The sequence below is a fragment of the Marmota monax genome, unplaced genomic scaffold (assembly GCF_021218885.2).
Source record: "Marmota monax isolate L192 unplaced genomic scaffold, Marmota_monax_Labrador192_F-V1.1 WCK01_AAM20220418_F8-fsc00078, whole genome shotgun sequence".
Lineage (NCBI taxonomy): Eukaryota > Metazoa > Chordata > Mammalia > Rodentia > Sciuridae > Marmota > Marmota monax.
Window position 1 is genome coordinate 2334350 of NW_026694865.1, and position 24439 is coordinate 2358788.

General features: G+C 38.7%; 2 protein-coding genes, 1 non-coding gene and 1 pseudogene across 9 annotated transcripts in view; 1 reads left to right on the forward strand and 3 right to left on the reverse strand.

Annotated features, from left to right (window-relative positions):
• Positions 1 to 4516: 4516 nt before the first annotated feature.
• LOC124080684 (U6 spliceosomal RNA) lies at positions 4517 to 4624 on the forward strand. The gene has a single exon (XR_006847768.1). It is a non-coding gene; the product is annotated as a U6 spliceosomal RNA (small nuclear RNA).
• A 3998-nt stretch (positions 4625 to 8622) lies between these two features.
• Positions 8623 to 10750, reverse strand: Rplp1 (ribosomal protein lateral stalk subunit P1). The gene is made up of 3 exons (XM_046426597.2): positions 10546 to 10750; positions 9776 to 9850; positions 8623 to 8864 (listed from the first exon to the last, which is right to left on the reverse strand). The coding sequence occupies exons 1-3, from the start codon at positions 10615 to 10617 to the stop codon at positions 8667 to 8669; spliced, it is 345 nt and encodes a 114-aa protein (XP_046282553.1). The 5' UTR covers positions 10618 to 10750; the 3' UTR covers positions 8623 to 8666.
• Positions 10751 to 16199: 5449 nt separating this feature from the next.
• Kif23 (kinesin family member 23) overlaps positions 16200 to 24439 on the reverse strand; it is a 28087-nt gene continuing 19847 nt past the window's right edge. For 2 of the 7 annotated variants that reach the window (XM_046426691.2, XM_046426695.2), the window contains 8 exons: positions 24255 to 24428; positions 23863 to 24042; positions 23286 to 23597; positions 19816 to 20046; positions 18884 to 18966; positions 18612 to 18693; positions 17560 to 17630; positions 16200 to 16847 (listed from right to left, as the gene is read on the reverse strand). In XM_046426691.2, coding sequence (XP_046282647.1) covers positions 16832 to 16847; positions 17560 to 17630; positions 18612 to 18693; positions 18884 to 18966; positions 19816 to 20046; positions 23286 to 23597; positions 23863 to 24042; positions 24255 to 24428 — 1149 coding nt within the window. In that variant the 3' untranslated portion in view covers positions 16200 to 16831. The remainder of the gene's footprint in view (positions 16848 to 17559; positions 17631 to 18611; positions 18694 to 18883; positions 18967 to 19815; positions 20047 to 23285; positions 23598 to 23862; positions 24043 to 24254; positions 24429 to 24439) is intronic. The other 5 variants (XM_058573311.1, XM_046426692.2, XM_058573312.1 and 2 more) reach the window with 3 other exon arrangements.
• On the reverse strand, positions 21157 to 21295 carry LOC124080670 (U1 spliceosomal RNA; annotated as a pseudogene).

Below are 24439 nucleotides of genomic sequence, written 5' to 3' on the forward strand. Positions count from 1 at the left end.
GCCAGACTGAACCCAGGAACTCAAGACCAGCCTGAGCAACACAGAGAGACCCTGTCTCAAAACAAACAAACAAGCAAACAAAAAAAGAAACTCAAAAAAAAAAATTCAAGGGTCAGTGCATAAGTCAATCTTGAATTTGTGCATTTAAGTGATTCTTGTGCTTCAGCATCCTGAGCAGCTGAGACTACAGGCGGATGCTACCTGGCTATAACACTTTTTGAACAAGAATTGTGTAAGTGCTGGGCATGGTGGCACATGCCTGTAACCCCAGATACTGAGGAGGCTGAGGCAACAGAATGGCAAGTGTGAGCCCAGTCTCAGCAACACAGTGAGACCCAACCTCAAAACTTAAAAATTACAAAGGGCTTTGTGGGAGGTAGTTCAGTGGTAGCTCATTCCTGGTTCAATCCCCAATGCTTCCAAAAATAAAAAATAAAAATAAAAAACAAGAATTTTACATGTAGCATCCCATTTAATCCTACCAAAGCTGTTATACAGATGCTGTTATTATCTCACTGTACACAGGACAAACCTGACGCAGAGAGAGGAAAATCCACAAAGTCCTATTTAGTGACAGTGGGATTTGAGTCAATCCAAGCAGTCTGACATTAGAGCATTTAACTCCACATTCCAAAAGATCTATAGGATCTCATAGCCAGAAGAGATATTGCTATGGTTTGAATATAGTTTATCCCCCAGAGATTCAAGTTCTTAGGTTTGGTCTTCAGCGTAGCCATGGTAAGTAGGTGGAATCTCTAAGAAGTAGGTGAATTGTCATGTCCACAGCCCAGTGTGCCAGGGAAGAGGGCAAATTGCTGAAAGGCCAAAGAAAGTTTCCAGTGATAACATGCAAAACATGATTTATTGGAGAAAGTTTACAAGAGATCAGTGGCTGCTCCAAGTAAAGTTCAGTGGTGACAGGAGAAACAGCTAGCACCTCTGTCCCTCACGGCATTTCCCCAAGCAGTGCCTTCATCCCTCTTGGCACTTTGTCCAGTGGCAGCCAGCAGGACAAGTAACAAGTATCTTTTCCACAGTGTCCCCAGTTCCACACCAGTCTCAAAGAGGGGTTTTACATGTTAGGCTATAGAAACAGTGATGCCATCAGCATTGCTTGCTTAGTTTGCTTATGTGACCAGCATCCCAAGGAGCAACCGTCCTGGTGTGTGTGCAAGAACAGAGCTGCCTACATATAACACTAACTTGCCCTAGCTGCTGGCATGCATAAGAGAAGACAGTGTCCTTCAAGATAATGTGTATCTGGGCTTTCCAGCCCAGGGCTCTCTTTATTAGCTTAATTTGGCTGGGCTTTTAGAAACAGAAGGGGGCATTCAGGGACATGAAGCTTTACTGTCCTCCTTTTCTCTAAAGAGGTTACACTAGTGGAAGGTGATTGGATCATTGGACACCACCCTTGCAGAACTTAGTAGAGTCCATTCCCAAGAGAATGGATTCTAACAACGTGACCTGGTACTTCCCTGAATCTCTCTTCTACTTGCACTGCTCACATGTCATCATACAAGCTACCGTATTATGATGTAGCCAGAAGGTCCTCACCAGAGCAGAACAGATGGAGTACCCAATCTTGGACTTCCAGGCTCCAAAACAGTGAGCTAAGGAAACCTCTTTTTTCAATGCTATCCAGCATCAGTTATTTTGTCGTAGCAACAGAAAAACAGACTGACACAGGCATGTAGTCTACACTGCATCTCAAAGCATTGTCTTCCCTATCCCAGTCTCAGCCTAATATCAGGCAAATTTCTTTCTTGTTTTTTCTTGAGTTAAAACTGTCTCAAAATCAATCACAGTCTTCCTTCTAGAATGGCCTGGAAGTTGTCTCTCTTCCATATGAAATCCTGTCCAACTTTTTTAAATATTAAAATTATTCTTAACTTATAAGCAATGCAGGGTTACTGTTTTTGAAAATTTAAGCAATATGGAAAAGATAAATTGAAAGGTAAAAATATTCCTCTCATCCTATTTAATCCCTATCTTCAGAGGTAATCGCTGCTACTTATTTCTGAATCCTCCCAGAAATCTTTCTACTACAAACTTATGCATTTGAATCTTTTCTTCTTGTTGTTGTTTCCTTTTGTTTTGTTTTCTTACTAAATAGGACCATATTAAGCATTCTGGTAGTAACTTGCCTTTATCATCTCACTGGCCCTCCTGGTTATCTTTCCACAGTAGTGTTCATGTAAATACATGAAGGCATCAACATTTACTCAACCTATCAGGTACTTTTTTTCCTGCTACAATAAAGCTTCGGTGAAATTGTACATATACTTATAGGATGAATTCATACAATTAAAATCCTGAGTGGAAGTTAAAGTTGAAAAAGACCAAATTGTCAGGCGCAGTGGCACACTCCTGTAATCCCAGCAGCTGGGGAGACTGAAGCAGGAGGATCATGAGTTCAAAGCCAGCCTCAGCAATGGCAGGAGCTAAGCAGCTCAGTGAGATCCTATCTCTAAATAAAATACAAAATAGGGCTGGGGATGTGGCTCAGTGGTAGAGTTCCCCTGAGTTCAATCCCCGGTACACACACACACACACACACACACGTCCAAATTATCCTCCTTAAAAAGTAATTTATACTTAAACCAACAGTCCATTTCCCCAGTTTTTTCAACGTGGTCTGGTATACAACTGTTAAATCCTCTTTCAATATTGGAAGATCAGCATCAGAAACTGCACCACCATACAAAGCTAGACTTGGAAACTGATACTCCCAGAACTGGCAACGAGCATACGCAAACGCCCAACAATAGGGAGAAGCCCCTTGTGGTTCCCAGGCGCAGCTCAATTAAAACTTTGGCTTCCTTTGGACACATTCGGCTTCTAGCCCCGCCTCCTACCCCCCCCCCCTTTCCTTCCAGCGGCAGGGCTATAAAAACATGAACACATGCACAGGTCCTTTGTACCTAGGCCGGGAGTAGGCAAGCTTGTGGCTCTTTAGAGAGGTGAGAAAGCCTCATCCAGTCGCCTAGCCCTGGGTGTCTAAGCCTTTCTCCATCTTTTCTCTCATCTGGGTCAATGTGAACATGTCACCACATGAGCATGAGCATGGGACCCCATTTCCTGAAGTTTGCTGGCTCCCTGATGCCACCACACCTTTGAACCTGATAAAATTCCTTGTTGACCCCAACAGCCTGACTCGGGCATCACCAGGAGAAATCTTCCCTGAGGCCCAGAGGGCTCTAGGCTTCTAAGATGTTCCAGTATAGTCGCTGAGTTGACTTGCCGGTTTGGGGATAAAGGAATGTGTCAGTCCAGACAGCCTTCCAACCTCATCTGGGAGTGACTTTCCACATCAGGGCCTAATTACCCATACCTGGACCTGGCACCCTGTTAGGTGCTTACTGTGAATTTAAATGAATAAGGCTGTGGGGGACGGGTGTCAGGTCTGACACAGTGGAAAGATCATTTGCTAGTCTGGAGATTTGAATTCCAGTTCTAGCTGTTAATCCATAGGTGCTGAACAAGTTCCTCCTATCAGGGTCCTTATCTTCTCACGTTAAATAAGAGCTTAACTCTGTAATAAATATATATTGAAGGTCAACAATGAGCCAGGCACTGGGATAAGGATTGGAGATTCAGGTGAGCAAAGCAGACAGCCAGATCCCCAGAGCATGTGGTAGCAAGAGAAAGATACTCAACCATCACCTAACTGTAATTACACTCTGTTTTAAGAAGTCCTAATAAAGGGAACTTAAAGCAGGAAATTTAATCTGTCCTGGTGTGGGCTTTCTCAGGCCTGAGGTAGTGGTATTAACTGGAGTATGTAGACAGTATCACAGAGAGAGGATAGCAAGTACAAAGATCTGAAGGGTGAAAAGACACACATTTCTTACTTTAATTGGATATTATAATCCTGAAGTGTAGAAGTGTCAGGTGAAATTGAGTAGGGCTGGGCTTGGAGGCCCACAATTATCTGAAGCAGTTCTATGAAAATACGTGAAGGCCCCTGGCCCTGCATTCTGATTTAAGTATTCCAGAAGACTAGTGATCTGAGTTGAACAGTCCAAGACTTGAACATACATGCTGCATCCTGTCCATGTTCTGACCTTGAGGGATATCTCCTTGCCCTGTTTCAAAAGAACTAAAAATATCAATGTTCTCTTTAAAGCTGCTCATGATCTCAAAACTGAATTATCCAGGCTTAGTTGCAAAGACAAGGAGATGAGAGAAATGACTTGTAAAGTAATAGAAAAATCAAGGCTGGTCAATGAATCTTACAAAATCATGTGTAGTGGGGACACCTTGTCAGGGTAGAAGAAATTCTGGATTAAGGCAATGAGGTGTCAGGCCCAACTTTATTCTACACTAGCTAGCTCTGTGAACCCAGCAGGTTCCCAACCACTCTGAGCAAGTTTTTTTTTTTTTTTAACATAAAACAGAGCTAATAAAGTTCCCCCAATATGGTAAAGCTCAGAATGGGAGAACACATAATAAAAATTATTTCTAAACTATAAAGTGTTACACCAAGTCAATCAACTGGATCCGAATTTTATGCATGCTCATTATGGCAGCACATATACCAAAACTGGAACAATTAAGAAATTAGCATGGCCCCTTTCTTTGCAAGGATGACATGCAAATTCATGAAGCACTCCACATTTAAAAACTTTTCTACTATATGCATTCACTCGAAAATTATGGGGAAGAATGACATATTATTCGAATATGTAGCAATACAGATTTGTTTTGCTGCATTATTTTAATTCTTTTAATGAATGCTCATTTCCAAAATGTAGTTTTGAAATTTAAAATGTTTCTCTAAGCCATTTTCAGGGGTGAAAAAAAAGAGAGATTAAAGTTCATAGGCACTTTGGATGGCTACTCACTCCACTGTACAACACATTCAGTGAAAATATATTTTTGTCGTGGTTCCTAGGTAGCTCATTAGTGAGGACAATCCTATAGAACATGAGCCTTTTGTCTGAGCCTGGATGCCTGCTGATACATAGAATCATTAAAGTGTTGAGGGACCAGCTGTGGACCTAGGTATTTTTCTAGTATGGACAGGAGAAATGTGAACATAATTGAGAATGATGGATCTACTTAAAAATGGTTCAGGATACATATAGTTCAGTGGTGGAGTTCTTGCCTTGTATGTACAAGGTCCTGTATTTGATTCCAGCACTACAGAAAGGAAAAATGTTTGGTACAGTAGCATATACCTGTAACCAGGATGCCTAGCATGAGCCTTGGCAACTCAGAAAGATCTTCTCTCATTATAAAATAAGGGGATATAGCTCAGTGGTAAAGCATCCCCAGGGGTCAATCCTCAGTACTATGGTGGGGGTGGGGGATGGGCAAGGTGTATGCTTGGTGAACAATCAGGAGTATGAAACAATGAGAAACCAAACTTGCTTGATTGGAAAGGATAGGATGGGATGGGGGAAGGTTGAGAACCACAAGATTTGGGCCTACAGGACCTCAAGACTCTGGATACATCTGTTTCTTCTATGACATTCACAAAGGACATAACATCAGTGCCAACAAGCACTGATGGACATGTTGACTTACCTCTAGTTCATTCTCAATATGAAGTAGATATTACCATTTTTCAGAGTAATTTTGAGGCTCAAAACTAAAATAGGTTAAACTTGCTTTTATATCAAGTGAATAAGGGTTATTTTTTATGTGGCTCTCCTAATTTGACTTCAGATTGTTCACTATAAAAGGTCTTTAAAAGCCAAACCACCCAGTGAAGCCACACACACTTTTTGAGTCTTGCTAGAGTACATTTTGATTATACTGTTTGGTAGTTACATCCATAGTTTACCACTTCCTCCTTCCTGACATTTGCTGAGTACAAGGAATTCCTAATGTTGTCTCCTCTTCAGCTCTGTGAGTAGTATCAGCATTACAAAGGACACTTCATAGAGGAACCTGGGGCCATGCTGTCCAGAATAAGTTTGAGAGTCAGAGCTAGGTTTTTATCTGTTCACTCAGTAATTTTTAATTTCTACTTCCCCATCTGAAGTGAGATATTACCATCTTAAGATAACAGGATACTGGGAATAGTTGTCTTTATAACACAGTCTTCATTGGCCTTTTTAGTATAACGTTGTATACCTTTATATTCCTCCCTCCCATTATCCCATTTCAAAGTTCCAAATGGCTTATCATCCCATGTCATTTATCAGATATGCATGGCTATTTTGTTTTGTGGAAAGTATAACGTGGTCACACAAATTACTGCAGGTTTAAAATATAACCAACGCGAGGTGCTGGCTTTCTAAGCTGGCGGTGGTGGTGAGATGACCACGCTCCGAGCCTTCACGTGCGACAACCTGTTTCGCTTCAACATTAACTTGGACCCACTTACAGTACCTCGCCCGCTGGCCATAGTATTTCATTGTTGCAGAAGCACCTGGTGAATTAATGGGTTATATTTTGGGTAAAGCAGAAGGCTCAGTAGCCAGGGAAGAATGGCATGGGCACTTCACAGCTCTGTTGCCCCTGAATTTCAACGCCTTGGTTTGGCTGCTAAACTTATGGAGTTATTAGAGGAGATTTCAGAAAAAGATGGATTTTTTTGTTGATCTTTTATTCTAAGAGTATCTAACCAAATTGCAGTCAACATGTACAAGCAATTGGGCTACAGTGTGTATAGGATGGTCATATAGGACAGTCAGAGTACTATTCAGCCAGCAACGGGGAGCCCGATGAGGATGCTTATGATATGAGGAAGGCACTTTCCAAGCACACAAAGAAATCCATCATACCAGGGCTGGGATTGTGGCTCAGTGGTAGAGCACTTGCCTAGCACAGCACCACATAAAAAAAATAAATATGCAGAGCCAAACTTCAGTAAGGGGCACATTTGGTGACTGCAGTGAACACATGCCCTGCATAGGTCGGAAAAAAAAACATTAATTAAAAAAAAAAGAAAGAAATCCATCATACCATCACCTCATCCTGTGAGGCCTGAAGACATTGAATAACCATAGGCAGTGGTTCCAAATAGTTTATGGACAATATTATTTTCACTGGATGATCTTAGAGCACTATTAGGAGAAAAGTAATCATTTAGTCTTAAAGACTAAGTCTTAAGACTTTCTTAGTCTTAAAGACTAAGAAAACACAGGATATAAACATATTTTCAATCTGATTTCCATTTAGCAATATCACATGTCTTAAAAGCTGTTTGCTCTAATAAAATTCAATGAAGAAGGCAGCTAGGTCAGAAGGAAGCTTTCCACTATCATGATTCATAATGTCTACTATATGCCGGGAAGAGACTTACTCCAGCCTCTTAAATTCTGTGCCTGAGAACCACTGCTCTCTCTATATATATGGTATTGAACTGTTAATTAAAGCTTTAAAAGCATATATGAAATGTATAAATCTAAGATGTATAATAAAAATACATTGCTGGGGCTGGGGCTCAAGCGGTAGCGCGCTCGCCTGGCATGCACGCGGCCCGGGTTCAGTCCTCAGCACCACATACAAACATGTTGTGCCCGCCGATAACTAAAAAATTAAAAAAATATATTAAAATTCTCTCTCTACCTCTCTCTCTTTAAAAAAAAAATACGTTGATTCTATGAAAAAAATAAAAATCTAACCAAACCATAGCCTAATCATTGGTGGCCTATCACTAGTAACCCTTCTTAAAAAAAAAAAAAATCTCTGCTAACATTTCTGATAGTCTATGTAGTTTCTTTTGGGTAATAACCTCATTTGGGAAATAATTATTTTCTCAAATGGTTGTAGCACTATACACAAGGGCCATTCATTAGCACTGGGCATCCTGCTTGTTACTAGTGACCTCATGTCCTCCTTTATTAAATTGACACGATGTGGTCTAGGATTATTCATTTTTATATGCCTGGCACTTTGAACAATACTCATGTTTATAAATCTGTTACTGGAGTGCCCTAGCACCTTGAAAAATGAATTTCCAGGGGCTGGAGTTCTAGCTCGATGGCAGAGCACTTGCCTAGCATGCGTGAGGCACTGGGTTCAATCCCCAGCACCACATATAAATAAATGAAATAAAGGTATGCTCTCCACCTACAACTACAAAAAAAATTTTTTAAATAAATAATTTTCTAGCTGAGCATGGAAGTGTATACCTGAAATCCCAGCAGCTCGGGAGGCTGAGGCAGGAGGACTGCGAGTTAAGACAGCCTCAGCATTTAGCAAGATCCTGTGTCTAAATAAATAAAACATAAAATAGGGATGGGATGTAACTCAGTGGCCAAGTGACCAAGTTCAATCCCTGGTTCCAAAAAAAGGAATTTCTATTTATATTACTGTTTAATGGGTGGGGGCTATATTTGTCAGCTTTTCAAAGAGGTCTGAATTCTGGTTTTGCCTGCTTTGAGTAACTGAGGACTTATCTACCCACTTGGTATTTACTAAGGACAAATCCTGTAATCATGAAATTACATAAAAAATCTGGACAAGGCATCTACTCTGATCCTTTTCTCACCCCCAGTGTTCAATATTAGGTGCCTTCCTAGTGTCAGGCTTGTATAAGATCTCCCAGTTGGTAATGGTGACAGAGGAAAAAAACCTAGCTCATGTTGTGACTGAAAAGCAAAGGGCAAAAGCGAACATAGCATTACATAAGATTAAATTTGTAGAAATTTCAAAACTATCAGCAAAGTTTAGGGTTTTTTTTTTATTATTTAACATGTTAAAAGAATTTAGTCAAAAAGACCAAAACCCATGTCATCATCAGACTCCTCGGATTCTTCTTTCTTTGCTTCCACTTTCTTCTCCTCAGCTGGGGCAGCTGCTGTGGAGGGTGCAGGACCTCCTGCCGGTGCTGCACCAGCTGCTGGAGCAGGCCCACCAGCCCCTACGTTGCAAATGAGGCTCCCAATGTTGACATTGGCCAGGGCCTGCAACACATGGGTAAAGGCTTAGTCCTCTTTTTTGTATAGCACTCATACAGCCAAAAAATAAAAATAAAAGTACTCCCCATTTCAATATAACAGTGACCAATCCCCAATATACTTTTCTTCCTGCTATACTGGAGATTTCCTTTTATTGTCTGCCAGTAACATCTAACTTTTCAACACAAGACTGACTTTTCTCAGAACAATGCATACTACTATATAAATGACAATACTGTTCAACTTTAAATCTCATACAATATTTACACTGCTGTATAGGTAGAAAGATACAGCTAACTGAACATCTTCCTTTATGAATGAGATAACTGACCCAAAATAATTTGTTGGGAGAAAATTAAAGGTTCATGAAACACTCAAATGAAGATTCTTTCCAGTCAAGTGACTCCCCTTAACAGTGCAGGCTGCTAAGGTAATTTAGGATTTTTATTTACTGGCATAGCTATAACATTTCCAATCTTTCCAAACTCTGTGGAGGACACAGCCCTAAAAGATGCTATTATTAGTTTCACTTGCCAGATATTAAGTAACGTGTACATGTAAGTCAGCCAGTTAAGTTCCTTGGGCAAGAACCTTAGTCATTTCTATCCCAACACAATATGTGTAGTCAATTAAAAGCAACTAAACTACCAAAATAAAAAAAACCTTACCACTATACTGTAAGAATTTCCATGGAATAACATGAATATTATTTATCTCATTGAGAGGATTAACTGGTTAAGAATTTTTTTACTATTTCAGAACAAAAGGAATGAGAAAACAGTTAAAAACACAAAAGGCGTGCTCATTAGCTCCTAAAGACAGAAACATGTCAAGACACTTAAAGGCGGTACACTGACATGTATACCTGACCTAACAAATTAGTAGGCCGTCCCAAACATTTGTCATCAGCACCTTACCTTTGCAAACAAACCAGGCCAAAAAGGTTCAACATTTACACCAGCTGCTTTAATGAGGGCATTGATTTTATCCTCCTGAAACAAACAAAATGCCAATCCATCAGACAGCAAAGTGTAGGTAAATGTCTCGAAAATACTGCCCAGTTAAACTGAAGTCACTTAAAAACTCATCTTCACAACTAGTTCGAATGTTCTGTCTGTATTTCGTGAATGCTTCTTCTTAAAAGTTTTTTCCTTACATTACGGTTACTACCAGCCAAAGAAAAGCGCACTCGGCGCCTAGCCACGCGGCCGGCGAGCCCATGGCCACAGTTCGCAAGCTGGGCCTTGCCCGAGTCACAGACATTTTGTGTCAGGAGACCAGGGAGCGGTCCTGACCCGCCTCACAGGCCTATTACGACCGAAGGGTTTCAAGGCAAACGGATCACATCTAAAGCAAAAATTTTTGTGTGCGCGTTGGAAGACAAGTGCGGCGCAGAATGCCCAAGCGCCGCAGAAAAGGGATTCTATGGACTGAAAGCCGATGCGCCCAAACGCAGGCACACTCCGGGCCTGCACGTGGCCGAGACCACAGATCGGCCGGCACTGCGCCGGCCATGCTGTAGCAAGATGTCGGCGGCCTGGGCAGGCCTTAAGCACCAGGCCTGTCCACGTGGAGAACTGGGAACCGGTCGTTCTGCCTAATACCGGGGGACGGCGAGGGTGGCCGCGACCCGACCGGAAGAGCTAGGCCTGACCGCCAGGAGGGCGAAATACGGGGCTGTACTCACCGTGACGGTCACCTCGTCATCGTGCAGGATGAGGGCAGAGTAGATGCAGGCCAGCTCGGAAACAGAGGCCATGGTGCTGACTGTCGGGCGCGGTGCTAGTCGCCGGATGAAGTGAGGGCCTCACCCCAACGCGGCCTTAGCTTCTCGGAAGGACCGAGCACCTTGGCGGCACCTGAGGAAAGAAGGTAGCGCGCTTGCGCGAAGTCTCTTATACAGCCGCGCCAACCAATCCGCACCCGCGATGGGCGGAAGAGGCGGGGACAGGGACGCTTGGAGGAGTCTGCGTGGTCTGTTTCCCAGTTCCTGTTTGGGCAGGCTTCCTTGATTTGTGGGGAGCGTAGAGCTCGCGGACGTTAGGAAAAGTTCACTTAGGGAAACCCGCCCTGGTACTATAGAGCCTAGGCTCCTTGGCTTGGCGGAGCTCTACAATATTTCTATGACGCTATTTGGACAGTCAATTATGTCTCCAGCCTACTCCAGCCAGTAGTGATCTACAGGGCAAGAGCTATCTGACTTTCGGGAGGTCCAGGGACTTAACCCATCTTTCTGATAAACTAGATAAATATAGGAAGAAAGGATCCAAAAAAAAAATATTAGACCGAATCCAGAACTGAATATAAAAATGTAGGATATCACGACTAAACAGAGTAGTTCATCGTAAGAAAACCTAAAAATAACTTAAATCACAGAGGAAAATCTATATATAGAGAGAATTCTTACAGATTTAAGAAACCACTTGATAAATAACTATTCACATAGACACTTAGAAAACTGGAATACAAGTTAACTTCCATATCCTGATAAAGGGTATCTTCCAAAATCCTTAAGCGAACACCATACTTAATAGTGAAATATTCTTGGGCTGTGGATATAGCTCAGTAGAGTGATTGCCTGGCATGCACAAGGCCTTGGGTTCAATCCCCTGTACCACCAAAAAAAAGAAAAAGAAAAATACTCAAATGTTCTTTTCAAAATCAGGAACAAACATGCCTTGTTTCTATTTCAGTTTCTGTTTAAAGTTTAGACATCTCTGTAAGACAAGAAAAAAGTATGAAATTTTGAAAGGTATGGACTGTCATTATTCATTGATAATATGTTTACCCTGAAATTCCAAGAGCCCATGGACATACAGTTCAAACTTTTAAGTAAATGAACAAAGTTGCTAGATTCAAGATTGATATACCAAACCCATAATTCCTGTACTCAGTCAATTGTAAGATGCAATATTAAAAAATATGCCTCTGCTTAGAGTGGAGCTTACTGGTAGAGTGCTTGCCCAACATGTGGAAGGCCCTGAGTTTCATCCCCAGCATGGAAAAAAAAAAAAAAAAACCTTACATAATAACAATAAAAACAAAGTGAATTCTAGAAATAAGTCTTAACAAGATGTGAGTGACTTTTTTTCTTTTTTGCATGCTAAGTAAGCATTTTACCACAGAGCTGTACCCCACAGCTGTGACCAGTATTTTTAAACTCATAAAACTTTCTGCAATATCAAAGGCAACTTAGAGCAATATGCAATGTTCACATATAAGACCCTAAAGTGAATAATTCTTGCCAATTAAATCAAAATTAAATTGCAATCAAAATTTTATTAGGGGTTTCAATAGAATTTAACAGGATGGTCAGACATGGCAGCACACACTGTAATCCCAGCAACTGGGAAGGCTGAGGCAGGAGGACAGCCAAGTTGAAGGCTACCATGGGTAATTTAGAAAACCTCCTCTCAAAGACTGGGGATATAGCTCAGTGGTATAGAGAGCTTACCTAGCATGAGTGAGGCCCTGGGTTTAATCCCCAGTATTGCATATAAGAAAGAAAAATCCTTTTTTTTTTTTTTTGTTGTTGTTGTTGTATTTTAAGACAGGGTCTTGCCAAGTTGCTGATGCTGGCCTTGAATTTGCAATCCTCCTGCCTGAGCCTCCTGAGCACTGGAATTATAGGTGTGCTCTACCATGCCCAGCCTTAAATCTTTTTAATTTTATTTGTTTAATTTGTTCCTTTTAGATATACATGACAGTAGAGTGTATTTTGACATATTATACATAACTTATTCTAATTAGGATCCCATTCTTCTGGTTGTACATAATGTAGAGTTTCACTGGTTGTGTATTTGTATGATGGTCAGAAAGTTATGTCTAATTCATTCTAATTTATTTCTTATTCCCATTCTCCCTGCCTTCCCTTCATTCCCCTTTGTCTAATACAATGAACTTCTGTTCTTCTGTCCTCCACTCCTTGTTGTCTGTTAGCATCTGCATATCAGAGAGAACATTCAGCCCTTGTGTTTGGGGATTGGCTTATTTCACTTAGCATAATGGTCTCCAGTTCTGTCTATTTACCAGCAAATGCCAAATTTCATTTTTCTTTATGGCTGGGGAATGAATATATATATATATATATATATATATATATATATTACATTTTCTTTATGCATTCATCTGTTGAAGGACCCCTAGATTGGCTCCATAACTTAGCTATTGTGAATGATGTGACATTGATGCGATTGCATCACTGTACTACGCTGATTTTAAGTGTTTTGGGTATATACTGAGGAGTGGGATAAAACTGGGTCAAATGGTGGTTCCATTCCAAATTTTTTGAGGAATCTTCATACTGCTTTCCAGAATTTTCAGTCCCATCAGCAATGTATGAGTGTACCTTTTCCTGCACATCCTCTCCAACAATTATTGTAACTTGTCTTCCTTTTTTATTATTATTATTACTTGTATTCTTGGTAATTGTGAGATGGAATCTCAGTTTAATTTGCATATCTCTAATTGCTAGAGATGTTGAACATTTTTTTTTTCATGTATTTGTTGACCACTCATATTTCTTCTTCTGTGAAATGCCTGTTCAATTTCTTTGCCCATTTATTTATTGGGTTATTTGTTGTTGTTTTTGGTGTTCTTTTGAGTTTTTTTTTTTTTGTTGTTGTTGTTGTTGTTTTTTTTTTTTTTTTTGTATATCCTGGAGATTAATGCTCTGAGATGCAGGTGGCAAAGATTCCTCTCTGAATTCCTGTTTCCTTTGCTGTGAAGAAGCTTTTTAGTTTGATTCCATCTGGTTTATTGATTCTTGATTTTACTTCTTATGCTTTAGGAGTCTTGTTAATGAAGTCAGTTCCTAAGCCAACACAATGGGCAGTTGGGCCTATATTTTCTTCTAGTAGGTGCAGGATCTCTGGTCTAATACCTAGGTCCTTGATCTACTTTGAGTTTTGTGCAGGGAGAGAGAGGGGTTCAATCTCATTCTGCTACATATGGATTTCCAGTTTTCCCAGCACCATTTGTTGAAGAGGCTATCTTTCCTCCAATATGTTTATGGCATCTTTGTCTAGTATGAGATAATTGTAGTTAAGTGGGTTTGTCTGTATGTCTTCTGTTCTGTTCCATTGGTCTTCATGTCTGTTTTAGTGCCAATGCCATGCCTTTTTTGTTACTATATCTCTGAAGTATAACTTAAGGTCTGATATTGTGATGCCTCCTGCTTCACTTTTCTCACTAAGGATTGCTTTGGCTATTCTGGGCCTCTTATTTTTTCAGAGGGATTTCATGACTGATTTTCTATTTCTATGAAGAATGTCATTGGAATTTTGATGGGAATTGCTTAAATTCTGTGTAGCACTTTTGGTAGTATGGCCATTTTGTCAATATTGATGCTGCCTATCCAAGAACATGGGAGATATTTCTATCTTCTAAGGTCTTCAATTTATTTATTTTTTTAGTCATAGATGAACACAATACCTTCATTTCCTTTATTTTTATGTGGTGCTGAGGATCAAACCCAGTACCTCACACATGGTAGGCAAGTGCTCTACCACTGAGCCACAAACCCAGCCCTTCAATTTCTTTCTTCTCTAGTTTTAATTGTAGAGGTCTTTCACCTCTTTCATTAGATTGATTCCCAAGTATTTCATTATTTTTTTAGGCTGTTGTGAATGGAATAGTTTTGCTCTCTCTTTCAGTTGATTCATCATGGGGTATAGGAATGCAATTGATTTATGGGTATTAATTTTATATCCTGCTATTTTCCAGCCTTAAATTTTAATGGAAGGGTCAAAACCCAATAATATCCAAGAGACTTTTTTTAAGTAATAAAGGAAGGTTTACTTAAATTAAGTCCATTCGGGGCACAAATTTCAACTTTCCCCTGCATTCCTTGTGCCCAGATGCCTGGCACATAGAAGGCACACATGTACATACATACTGGATACATTTTTAAAAGAATAGAGCAGAGAACCAACAAATACGCTCTCAGATATGACTTGGTAATATCAGAAGTATAGCTTTACAAATCTAAGGCTTTTCAAAAAATTGTTAACAATTATGTAGCTCAGTGGTAGAGCACTTGGCTGGCACATGCAAGGCCCTGGGTTAGATTCCCAGCACCACAAAAAAATTAGCCACAACCAAAATGAAAAAAAAAAAAAAAGTTATAGATTGGGAGATGTCAAGCTTAAAATGTTAAAAAAATAAAGTACTCTACACCATAAGAAAAAAGAACTTAACTAGTTACAATGCAGACACCAGGAAACAATTCACCAAAACCAAGCCAGTCACTTTGACACAGACAAGGTCAAGCCAATCAGGAGATACACATTAAATTTTGGAAGTTAGCCATTTTGTCAATATTAATGCTGCTTATCCAAGAACATAGGAAAATGTCCATCTTCTACGGTCTTTTCTTTTCACAAATATCAAATCTGCAGAAATTACTGATGACATCTAATGTACAAGTATAAGGGAATTTATGTTGTGTTAATGGACATTCAAATTGCCAAATCACTTTAAGGAGCAAATTTTCAAATTTTGGTTAAGGCTGAATATATGCATGGCCTAAACCCAGCTGTTCCAGTTGTGGTTTCTATATTAGAAACACTCTGAATAATATGCACAAGGGTACACATTGTGTGCAAGGCTATTCACTGCAGCACAACATATATAAGGAAAATTGGAAACATTCCCAGAAGGAATAAAGTGTGGAATAACATTAAACAGTGAATTTAAGATGTGTCAATGTAAAATCAGTGATAAAGCAAGTTGAACAAGGAGTCCAATTATGCCTACCTCAATCCCTATGTGACTTTTCTTGGAGCATTGTGCTGCTGTGGACCTATTCCCTTAACTGCTCTTGGGTTGTACAAATAATTATTTAAATGTTTGGAAATGGAAAACACTAAATTTTCAACTAAAATTAACCATCTAAAGCTAAGAAATTTTTATTTGTGCTACTGTATCAAGACAATTAGCATAGTTATGTTGAGAGCTTTAATATCAGACTTGGGCTTACCGAAATGGAGTCAGGCTACTGAGCAAATAACTTCATCTATAAATTAAAACACTTTTTCAGGGTATCAGACAACAATCACCCAACTAATCATAGCTAATCCTCAAAACTATGTAAGAGTTCTATGTAAGCAAAATATTGATTGCCTAAGTAGTTCTCAAACCATGTTTCTTGCTTAAATGTCTAGAACATACTTAATATGAACATATTAGTTATCACAAATGGTATTGACCACTTAATTTCAAATTATTTTCTGCTTTCCAGTACTTTATTTCCACTCATCTCATAAATGATGAGTGTCAGGTAAATACAAGTCACTGTGCTAGGTGTTAGGAATGTGTTGAATGAATAACCACCATACAACCTTGTATTTCTCAGTGCCTTTTATTTCAGTTCTTTTGACTTATCTGTCAGAAAGTGAATATATATACATACAAAATTGTAGACAACTTTTTAAAATGGTTTTATTGATAGCCAGTCACTGACATCTTTATTCTGAAAGTCTGAATTGTCCAGTATGTCTAAAGTGCATTCTTGCAGCTAATAAATAGCAGCATTTGTTTTGCTTATAAAACCTTTAAGAAATACTCAGACCACAGCTGAAAAAGATCAGAATAAAAAATAAAGTATGGTCTAGATATATTCTTCCTTAATTACCCAAGACAAACACTTGCTTGAATTAGAGTTCATAAGTATACAAGAAATGTACAAAAAAAAAAATAGTATTATAAAAAAAGTTCATACAGCCATGAGAAAATGGAGGGGGAGTCTTCTATTAATATTAAATATGGCAAGGTATTTAATATACAAAGTTTGCTGAATCAGAGGTCTTTGGATCCAAAGGGGAAACTTTGTTCTAGGCCAGTGTATGATATAGCTGAGGTCTGTGACGTTCCACAAAGCTGGAATTCTACAAGATGTCTCAAGACTGCTTCTGGCATGGCTTTGAAATTACCAACACAAATGACAATGTTCTTTTACTACTGGGATCGTCAGTTCATGGCTTCTTGCGCCTAAAACATAAAAACCAGCATTTAGTGTTGAATTTTGCAATTAGTTACACATTTATGACAAATCTTAAAAAAAAAATTCAAGTCCTTCTGAGAAAGCAGTTATTATAGAAAACAGGATTTCCCATCCTTACCCTGTTGAAACAATTTTTCAAATTGCCTTAGGAACCCAAGGGTTATAAATGTTATAAAGATAGATATTTGTAAAGAAGGGGTTTTAGTAAAATAGGAGAAAAGAATAGGTCAGATTCCCTAGGAAATATTTGATAGAAGAGGAAAGAGTGATTGTTTTCTACCATGAATTTGGGCCTTTCATTTAATTTATTTATACGTGAACACTCACTCCTATATGAAGAGCAAGAAGCCAGCCAGGAAAGAAAACCACACAAAGCCATTATCCCCAACTAAAGTCTTCAGTCCTTCCTCCTCCCAGGTGCTCAGTTCAGCCTCAGAAAGCTTTAGGAGCAGTGGTAGAATACGAACAAGAGTCACTGGTCTCCTATCACCTCCTGCCCTTGCCGCTCTAATGGTGTCAATAGCCCTCTCAGGTGCTCAGCATGCGGATGCCTACTGCAGGCTGCCAAGAAGACCCACACAATCCCAAGAGAAACTCAAATCCACATCTGCTCTTGAAACCAAGGGGACTGTTAGGAGGGTGCTGAGGTGGAAATTCTAGCAGAGGAGGACACAGAGCAGGGCCAGCCACAGTGCTCACTTAGGCTGCGCGTGATGCTGATATCCAGGTCCCAGCTGAGATCCTGCTCTCATCTCCACAGCCACGGAACACTGAAAGGAAAGTGACAAAAGAGGAAAAGGTTAGCTCCTCTTAACAGTCTATAAACATACCTGTTTAGATGGGCTCTCCAAGGTGAAAGCCAACATTGCTCTCTAGTTCAGCAAAGACATTTGGATTAGACAGAGACACAGACACACACTTGAGATTACTTCTGGCATAGGCCACAAATACTGGGAGCTGGAAAGTCTTCGAAGGTTCTCCAGGTAACTTCCTCTCATTTTAGATAAGAGGAGTTCTTGAGAAGTCAGTGGCCAGAGTGAGAGCATGGCCTCCTGACCCCCACCTTCCTTCCCTCTCCTGAGGGATAACAGTAAAGAAGGAACACCTGACAAGCTGCTTCTAAGGAAACTCCCATCCATCTGCCGTTATTCCCAAGTGATACTATTCGGCTCAATGTTTTTTGTTGTTTTGTTTTGAGGTGGAGTCTTGCTATGTTGCCCAGGCTGCAATCCTCCTGTCTCAGCCTTCTGGGTAGCTTGGATTATAAGCATGCACCACCATGCTTGGCTCCTTTGGCTTGATTCTTTCCTTTCTTTCTTTCTTTTTCTTTTTTATTTTTTTGCTGGTACTGGGAATTGAACCCAGGGTGCTCTACCACTGAGCTATAATCCCAAACCTTTTAAGACAGGGTCTCACTAAGCTGCCAAGACTGGCCTTGGATTTGTGGTGATCTTGCTTCAGCTTCCCAAGTAGCAGAGATTATAGGTGTGCAACATCACGCCTGCCTTGGCCTGATCTTTAATTCTTATCCCCCTATACTGAAAACTGGGGTTCTGAACTGAAAGCTCTAGTAAGACCAGAACTAAAGAAATGCAAATGCCCTGCAAATGTGTTAGGAACAGGCCTCTAGGCTATACTGGCAACAGGATATGGTGCCTCAGCATCTTCTCAGAGCATAGAGCCATAGTTGCAGAGTTTAAAACATGACATGCCTAATTTTTAGCAAGCAAATATTTAATTTTTACCCCTACCCTTGTTTCTACATCGGTCCATTCAGACTCTGTACCATCTGGTTGGGCAGGTGTTACTGTGGACGATCTTCGTTTTCGACTACTAAAAAAGGGGAAACATGATGCAACAATTATTTTTGCATCTAAGAACAAGAAAAATATTAGAAATAGGGAAAACCATCTATACCCCTTTTGAGAATTAATGATAAACTTCACAGGATATTCTGTCCATCAAGAATGAGCAGCTAAGCAAACAACAGCCCTTTAAAGAGACGTCATTGGTGATCACTCACCCACTTGGTGATTCTTGTTTCAAGGTCTCAATCTCAGTAAACTGAACAGATTGTCCACCACCCCTTGTTTTATAAACATCTCCCTAAAGCCAAGAGAAAAGGTCACTATTATACTTTGATACATCCAAACCATAAACACACATGTATAATGGAAACTCCCACCCACAAACAGATGGAATGCTGAATCTATACTAATCAAAACATTAGAAATTTGAATATATCTCTCATTTTAAGAAGTACAATATGATCAATAACATTCATAGTTGTGGGGGAAAAAGTTATTTTTTACTTATATTTTAAAACCTAAACTTTACCAAAGATCAAGAAATCTGTCAGGAATTTTTACATGTTCTTAGACACTGAATTTTCTCCTCTGGTGTGCCCTCTATTCACACAAAGTACAATCTTATTTGTAACTACCCTCTAAACTGAATTTGAGATGAAAAGCTTTTCCCTCACAGTCTTGTCTTTTCCTTCCCTAATTATTCACTGACTCCATGATCAAAGAAAAATTCTCTTACAAGTGGGCAAGTCTCTTTCTGGGAAAGGGCTTTAAGTAGCTCGATATTGAGTAATTTTCACAAGTCAAATTTTATTGTAGGTTTTTTTTTTTAATCTTGAACTGACAGCAAAGGTAAGAGTTTGTCATTTAGGTTTACTTTTTTGTATAAGTTAAAGCTAAATATAAAGTATATTATGGATCTGGAATTCTAAGAAACCCAAGAATCTATGCCTGTTTAATCAGATTTAGTCCCAGTTTAGCAGATTTGTAACCTAAGCAGTTAATTTTCTGCTAATAAAAAAGTTACATCAGATGCCCACTAATGTTTCAATTGACACAGACTGTGACATCAAGGGAGTAAAAGAGCAAATAGTTCTTGTTAAGATGATTTTTTAAAATATTTTTTTCTCCTGTGTAAATTCATTTTTACCTTAATTAGTTTAGTTTCAATCTCCCCATCGGAGGCTAGTTCCTGGTGAGTCAGCATGTACTTCTCACACTTAGCTAGTGCCTTTTCATTTGCAACAGATACTGTGATGGCATGAGGGACATGTGGCTGCATGACTGTTTCAGTTTGCACGTTAGAGGCGGGCTTATGATCTACCCATCTGTCCCCTGCAGAGCGTGATCGTCTGTGTCTGAGACGGATTGGTGGTGCATTCTGATCAGGTTGAAAGAGGAATTGAGAAACAAGCATAACCCAGAATTAATTTAAGGGCACTGCTAGAAGTGCAGCAGGTTTGTCTGTTATTTTATGACAGTATCAAGTCAAATCTTTTCAAAAGCTAAAGGTTATCTAAGTAATTTAAACATTCTCTTTGTACTTAAAACACAAAACCTACAAACATCTTTTAATAGCAGCTTGTGTATTACATATTCTATCTGGGAGCTTCCCTTTCAACAGAGGATGAAAAGAAAAAAATCTGGCAATGCTGCTAATTCTTCCTGTTCATGAAAAACAATTCATATTACATTCTTGATCAAAAATCAGTATTTATGTCTGCTTTTGAGAGGCAATCTATTAGATCACCAACTCTGCTGAAAGCATTGATATCATCAATAAAATCCCTAAACATCTCCTAGGCATCTAAAGAAAACACTCCTTATACAGAGGCAAAAAAATTACTGCTGATAAAGCTTTAAATAGCTAAATACTAAAGAAAGCAAGGTATAATAAGAACCTCATGCAAAACATGTTAAAACAATGTAAACTACTGAGTTAAAATATCTCAAAACAACTTCTTGAAAGTTCAAATACAATAATGGCTAAAACTTAACTTTTTCCCAAAACATTTCTAAAGGTTCCAAGAATCAAATAAAAAATACAGTGTCAAATCAGTTTCTACCATACAACAAAAACTAGATGCTTCCATTCAAATGCCATATAAACCTAGTAGTAAAGTTATATACATGACAGTTATTACAGTTAAGTAATTTTGTGAAATCTCCCATTTATAAAATTGAAAGCAATGGATAAAAGTCTACCATAGGCCAAATTCTTCAAAGCTGGTCAAGTATGAAGATCAATTTCAAAATGCACATCTGAAGAACTAAATCATTTTCCCTATGTAATTACAAGAAACAAATGAAGTAGGTAGTGACAATTCTAGTTATATACTATACATATGATAAACATGGTATAAATACCATATATTTTATATATAGAATGGTCAATATAATTTGCTGCTAAAGATGCTGCTGAGTTAACTCAGGCAAGAAACTTTCTATTCTTGAAATGCTCTGATTAATATTGAACAAGAAAGACTGGCTCTTAGGATCTACCATTTAGCAAAAGTGAGTCTTCTTCTTTTTTTTTAAATTGGGGTCAGCACATCCGGAGTGCAATGGATAAGCCTCGCCCTGGGAAAACCACCTTCGTGATCATGGTATCTCCCCTGCCAGGTAAGTATAGAAGTGGGTCTTCTTGAACATATTTATCAATAATACATCCTGAAAAAGGCTTGCAAAGATGATGGTCCATATAATCTATTAGTGTTCAAGACAGACATTTTAAATTTTTTTCCTCACTAAAGTAAAGTTCAGTCCACCTGACCAATAAACCTGGACACACAGATACCAACCTAAGAGTAACTTTTCTGCTGCACTTCTAAAGAGATTTTGATTTCAAGTGAGAAGTCAAAGTATCTCTAGTAAATCCTCTTAAGTATTTCATTCTCAAATTAGATAATTCATTACTGCTGACCAGGTCTAAACAAGCTTTGAATGGTTTTTGGTTTATAAACATTCATGAAATAAGGGGATTGACTAGAGTTGATCAGAAAGACCATTCACCATGATTTGCTCCCATAAAGACAAGGCAAAATCTGCAGAGTAAGAACTAAAGAGACTAGAATTATCTGTAGCCTTGATCAATATCTTGGGCTATGTCACCATCCATTAGTAATCAGGAATGCAGGCCACCTAAATGAATTTTCATCTATACCCTAAATTATTACTTTTTTTTTTTTTTTAGGGTGTGTGTGCTGGGGATTGAACCCATGGGTACTTTACCATTGAGCTATATCCCCAGTCATTTTTTTGGTTGTTTTGCTTTTCTTCATTTTTTAAAAAACATTTTTTTTTGTTATAGATGGGCACAATACCTTTATTTTATTCATTTATTTTTATGTGGTGCTGAGGATCAAACCCAGTGCCTCACATATGTAGGCAAGCGCTCTACCACTCAGCCATAACCCCAGCCCCTGATTGTTTTTCTTTTCTTTCTTTCTTTTTTTGTTTTGAGACAGGGTCTTGCTCAATTGGTGAGGCTGGACTCAAACTTGCAATCCTCTAAGTCCCTGGTATGATAGGCATGTACCACTGCACCCAGCTATACCCCAAACTATGCATTGAAAAATCTAAAGCATACTTACTATAAGTTAAAATTTGCTCAGAAGAAAAATACTAAAAGAGTTATGTGAAGATTTTACTAAATTTAATTCACAATATTAATTTGGCCATTTATTCAGATTCAAAGGCACTCATCTTTAAAAGAAAAATATGAAAGTGAATTAATTTTAAACACCCTTTAGTGAAACAAAGTCCTTGTAACTTGTGACAAAGGCTTGGATATTAAAAGCTATTTATTGGACAAGAAAACTGAGTAGTTTCAAAACAACTGAACTAGACTCTTCAAAACAGCCAATGTCATAAAAAAATCAAAGGGGGAATCATTTTATATTAAAAGAGATTTAAAATATAATTGCCACATGCAATATATTCACCTTGATAATATTATTACAGATTAAAAAGAATAGCTATCATTGAGACAACTGAGGAAATTAGAGGATATTTAGTCAATTAATGTTCATTCACTTCCATAGGTATGATAAAGATTGTGGTTACACAGGACATTATCCTTATTTTTTAGGGGAAAAAAGCCTATTACTTTGAAAAAAGATTCATGGGAAAAACATGTTTACATAAAATAACAAGTGTTAGGTCTAGGTAAGGGGGAAAAGAAGTTACTATACCATTTTTTCAACTTTTTTTGTTTGTATGAAAAAGTGTAGTTAAATCTGAGGAAAGGAACTAAAAGAAAAAAATGAAAAGTATATACTAAGACATCCATATTTGGGCTGGGGTGCAGCTCATGGTAGAGCAGGTGCTCTCCAATTCTGTGCAACAAAGCACAGACTACCCTGGGATGAGCCATACTGGCCTGCATTCATGAACTCATAGGGCATTACTTCTGTTGTCAGATGTGTTTAGGCTTTTTCCAATAAAGAGCTCATGTTCAATTTCAGGGTGATTCAATCTTTCAAATTAAGTGACAGAAAATTTAGACCTTGTTCATGTTGGAGCCCATTCATCTTTCCATGGAACTTCTGGAACAGTTATAAAAAACCAAAAGAAATAAAATCTATTATTGTAATGCTTTAAAATAATACTGGAACTAACCCTGCAGCAATGATCCTCTTCTACTTCTATCTCATTTCTGAATGTAGGAACCACCTCCCTGCCTTCAGTCCAGTACATCCCTCGCCTTCTGTCTGACACGATACAAGTTTTACTTTGTCCTGGCTCCTGCTGCCTACGCCTTGCAATAGATGTAACATTGACAGGTGTGTTGTACGGAGGAATTTTCTGCTCCCATTCCGAAATACAGGAAGCTACAGAAATGCTGCTGCAAGAGTTAGAGCGCCTATGTAGCTGTGGCTGGCTCATGAGTTGCTGGCCGTTGGAAATCTGAGCAATATAGTTACTAGAAAGCTAGAAAAATTGAAGAGAAATTAATGAGTAAGACTGAAAAATGGAGAGAAACAATTCAATACTTTTATATAATTTTAGCATATGAAGATTTAACATTATAAATACTTGCACTGTTATTGAATTTTTTGTACTACATTAATGTTTATACTAGATTTAAAAAGTTTTAAGATTAAGTTTAAGAAATATAATAAATAATATAAAACAAAAGTCAATTCTCATAGAATTTTTCTAGCACTAAGCTACGATACCACTATAGGAAACTTACAGGCACTGATGATGGAGAAACAGATCTTTGAGTAACTTTCTCTCGATCCCGCTCCCGAGAGGGTCTCTCAGGTTTTTCAGTTTTGGGTTCAGTAACAATAGCCTTCAGCTGTTTCAGTTTTTCATCTTTAACCCAGAGTTTATTCTGCATCTCCAGCTGGGTGGCTGCCACTCGACGTTCCTACAGATTACCAATGGCGATTTATATTCTAGTTCAGTCACACCAGAAAATGCAACAAATTACTTAATTTCCTAAAACATGACAGTTCTTCAATACTTCCAAGATGAGCAAATACCACCAAGTCTACCATAAGTACAGTAATTTACTTGACTAAGTACAATTTGAAAAAAATCATCCAATTCTAAGATAAACACTATAAGAATGACACTCACACATTCTTTCTGCCACTTCATTGTTGTTTCTGTCACCATGCCTTGCAACCTGGCTTCTAATCTGCGTTTGTCAGAAAACTGTCTTTGAAGTTTCTGATTCTGGGCTTCAAGTTCCTGTTGTAGATTGCGTTTATCTTCTTCATAGATAGTAGTTGTTTTCTCTAAAATCTCAATCTGGGAAGGTA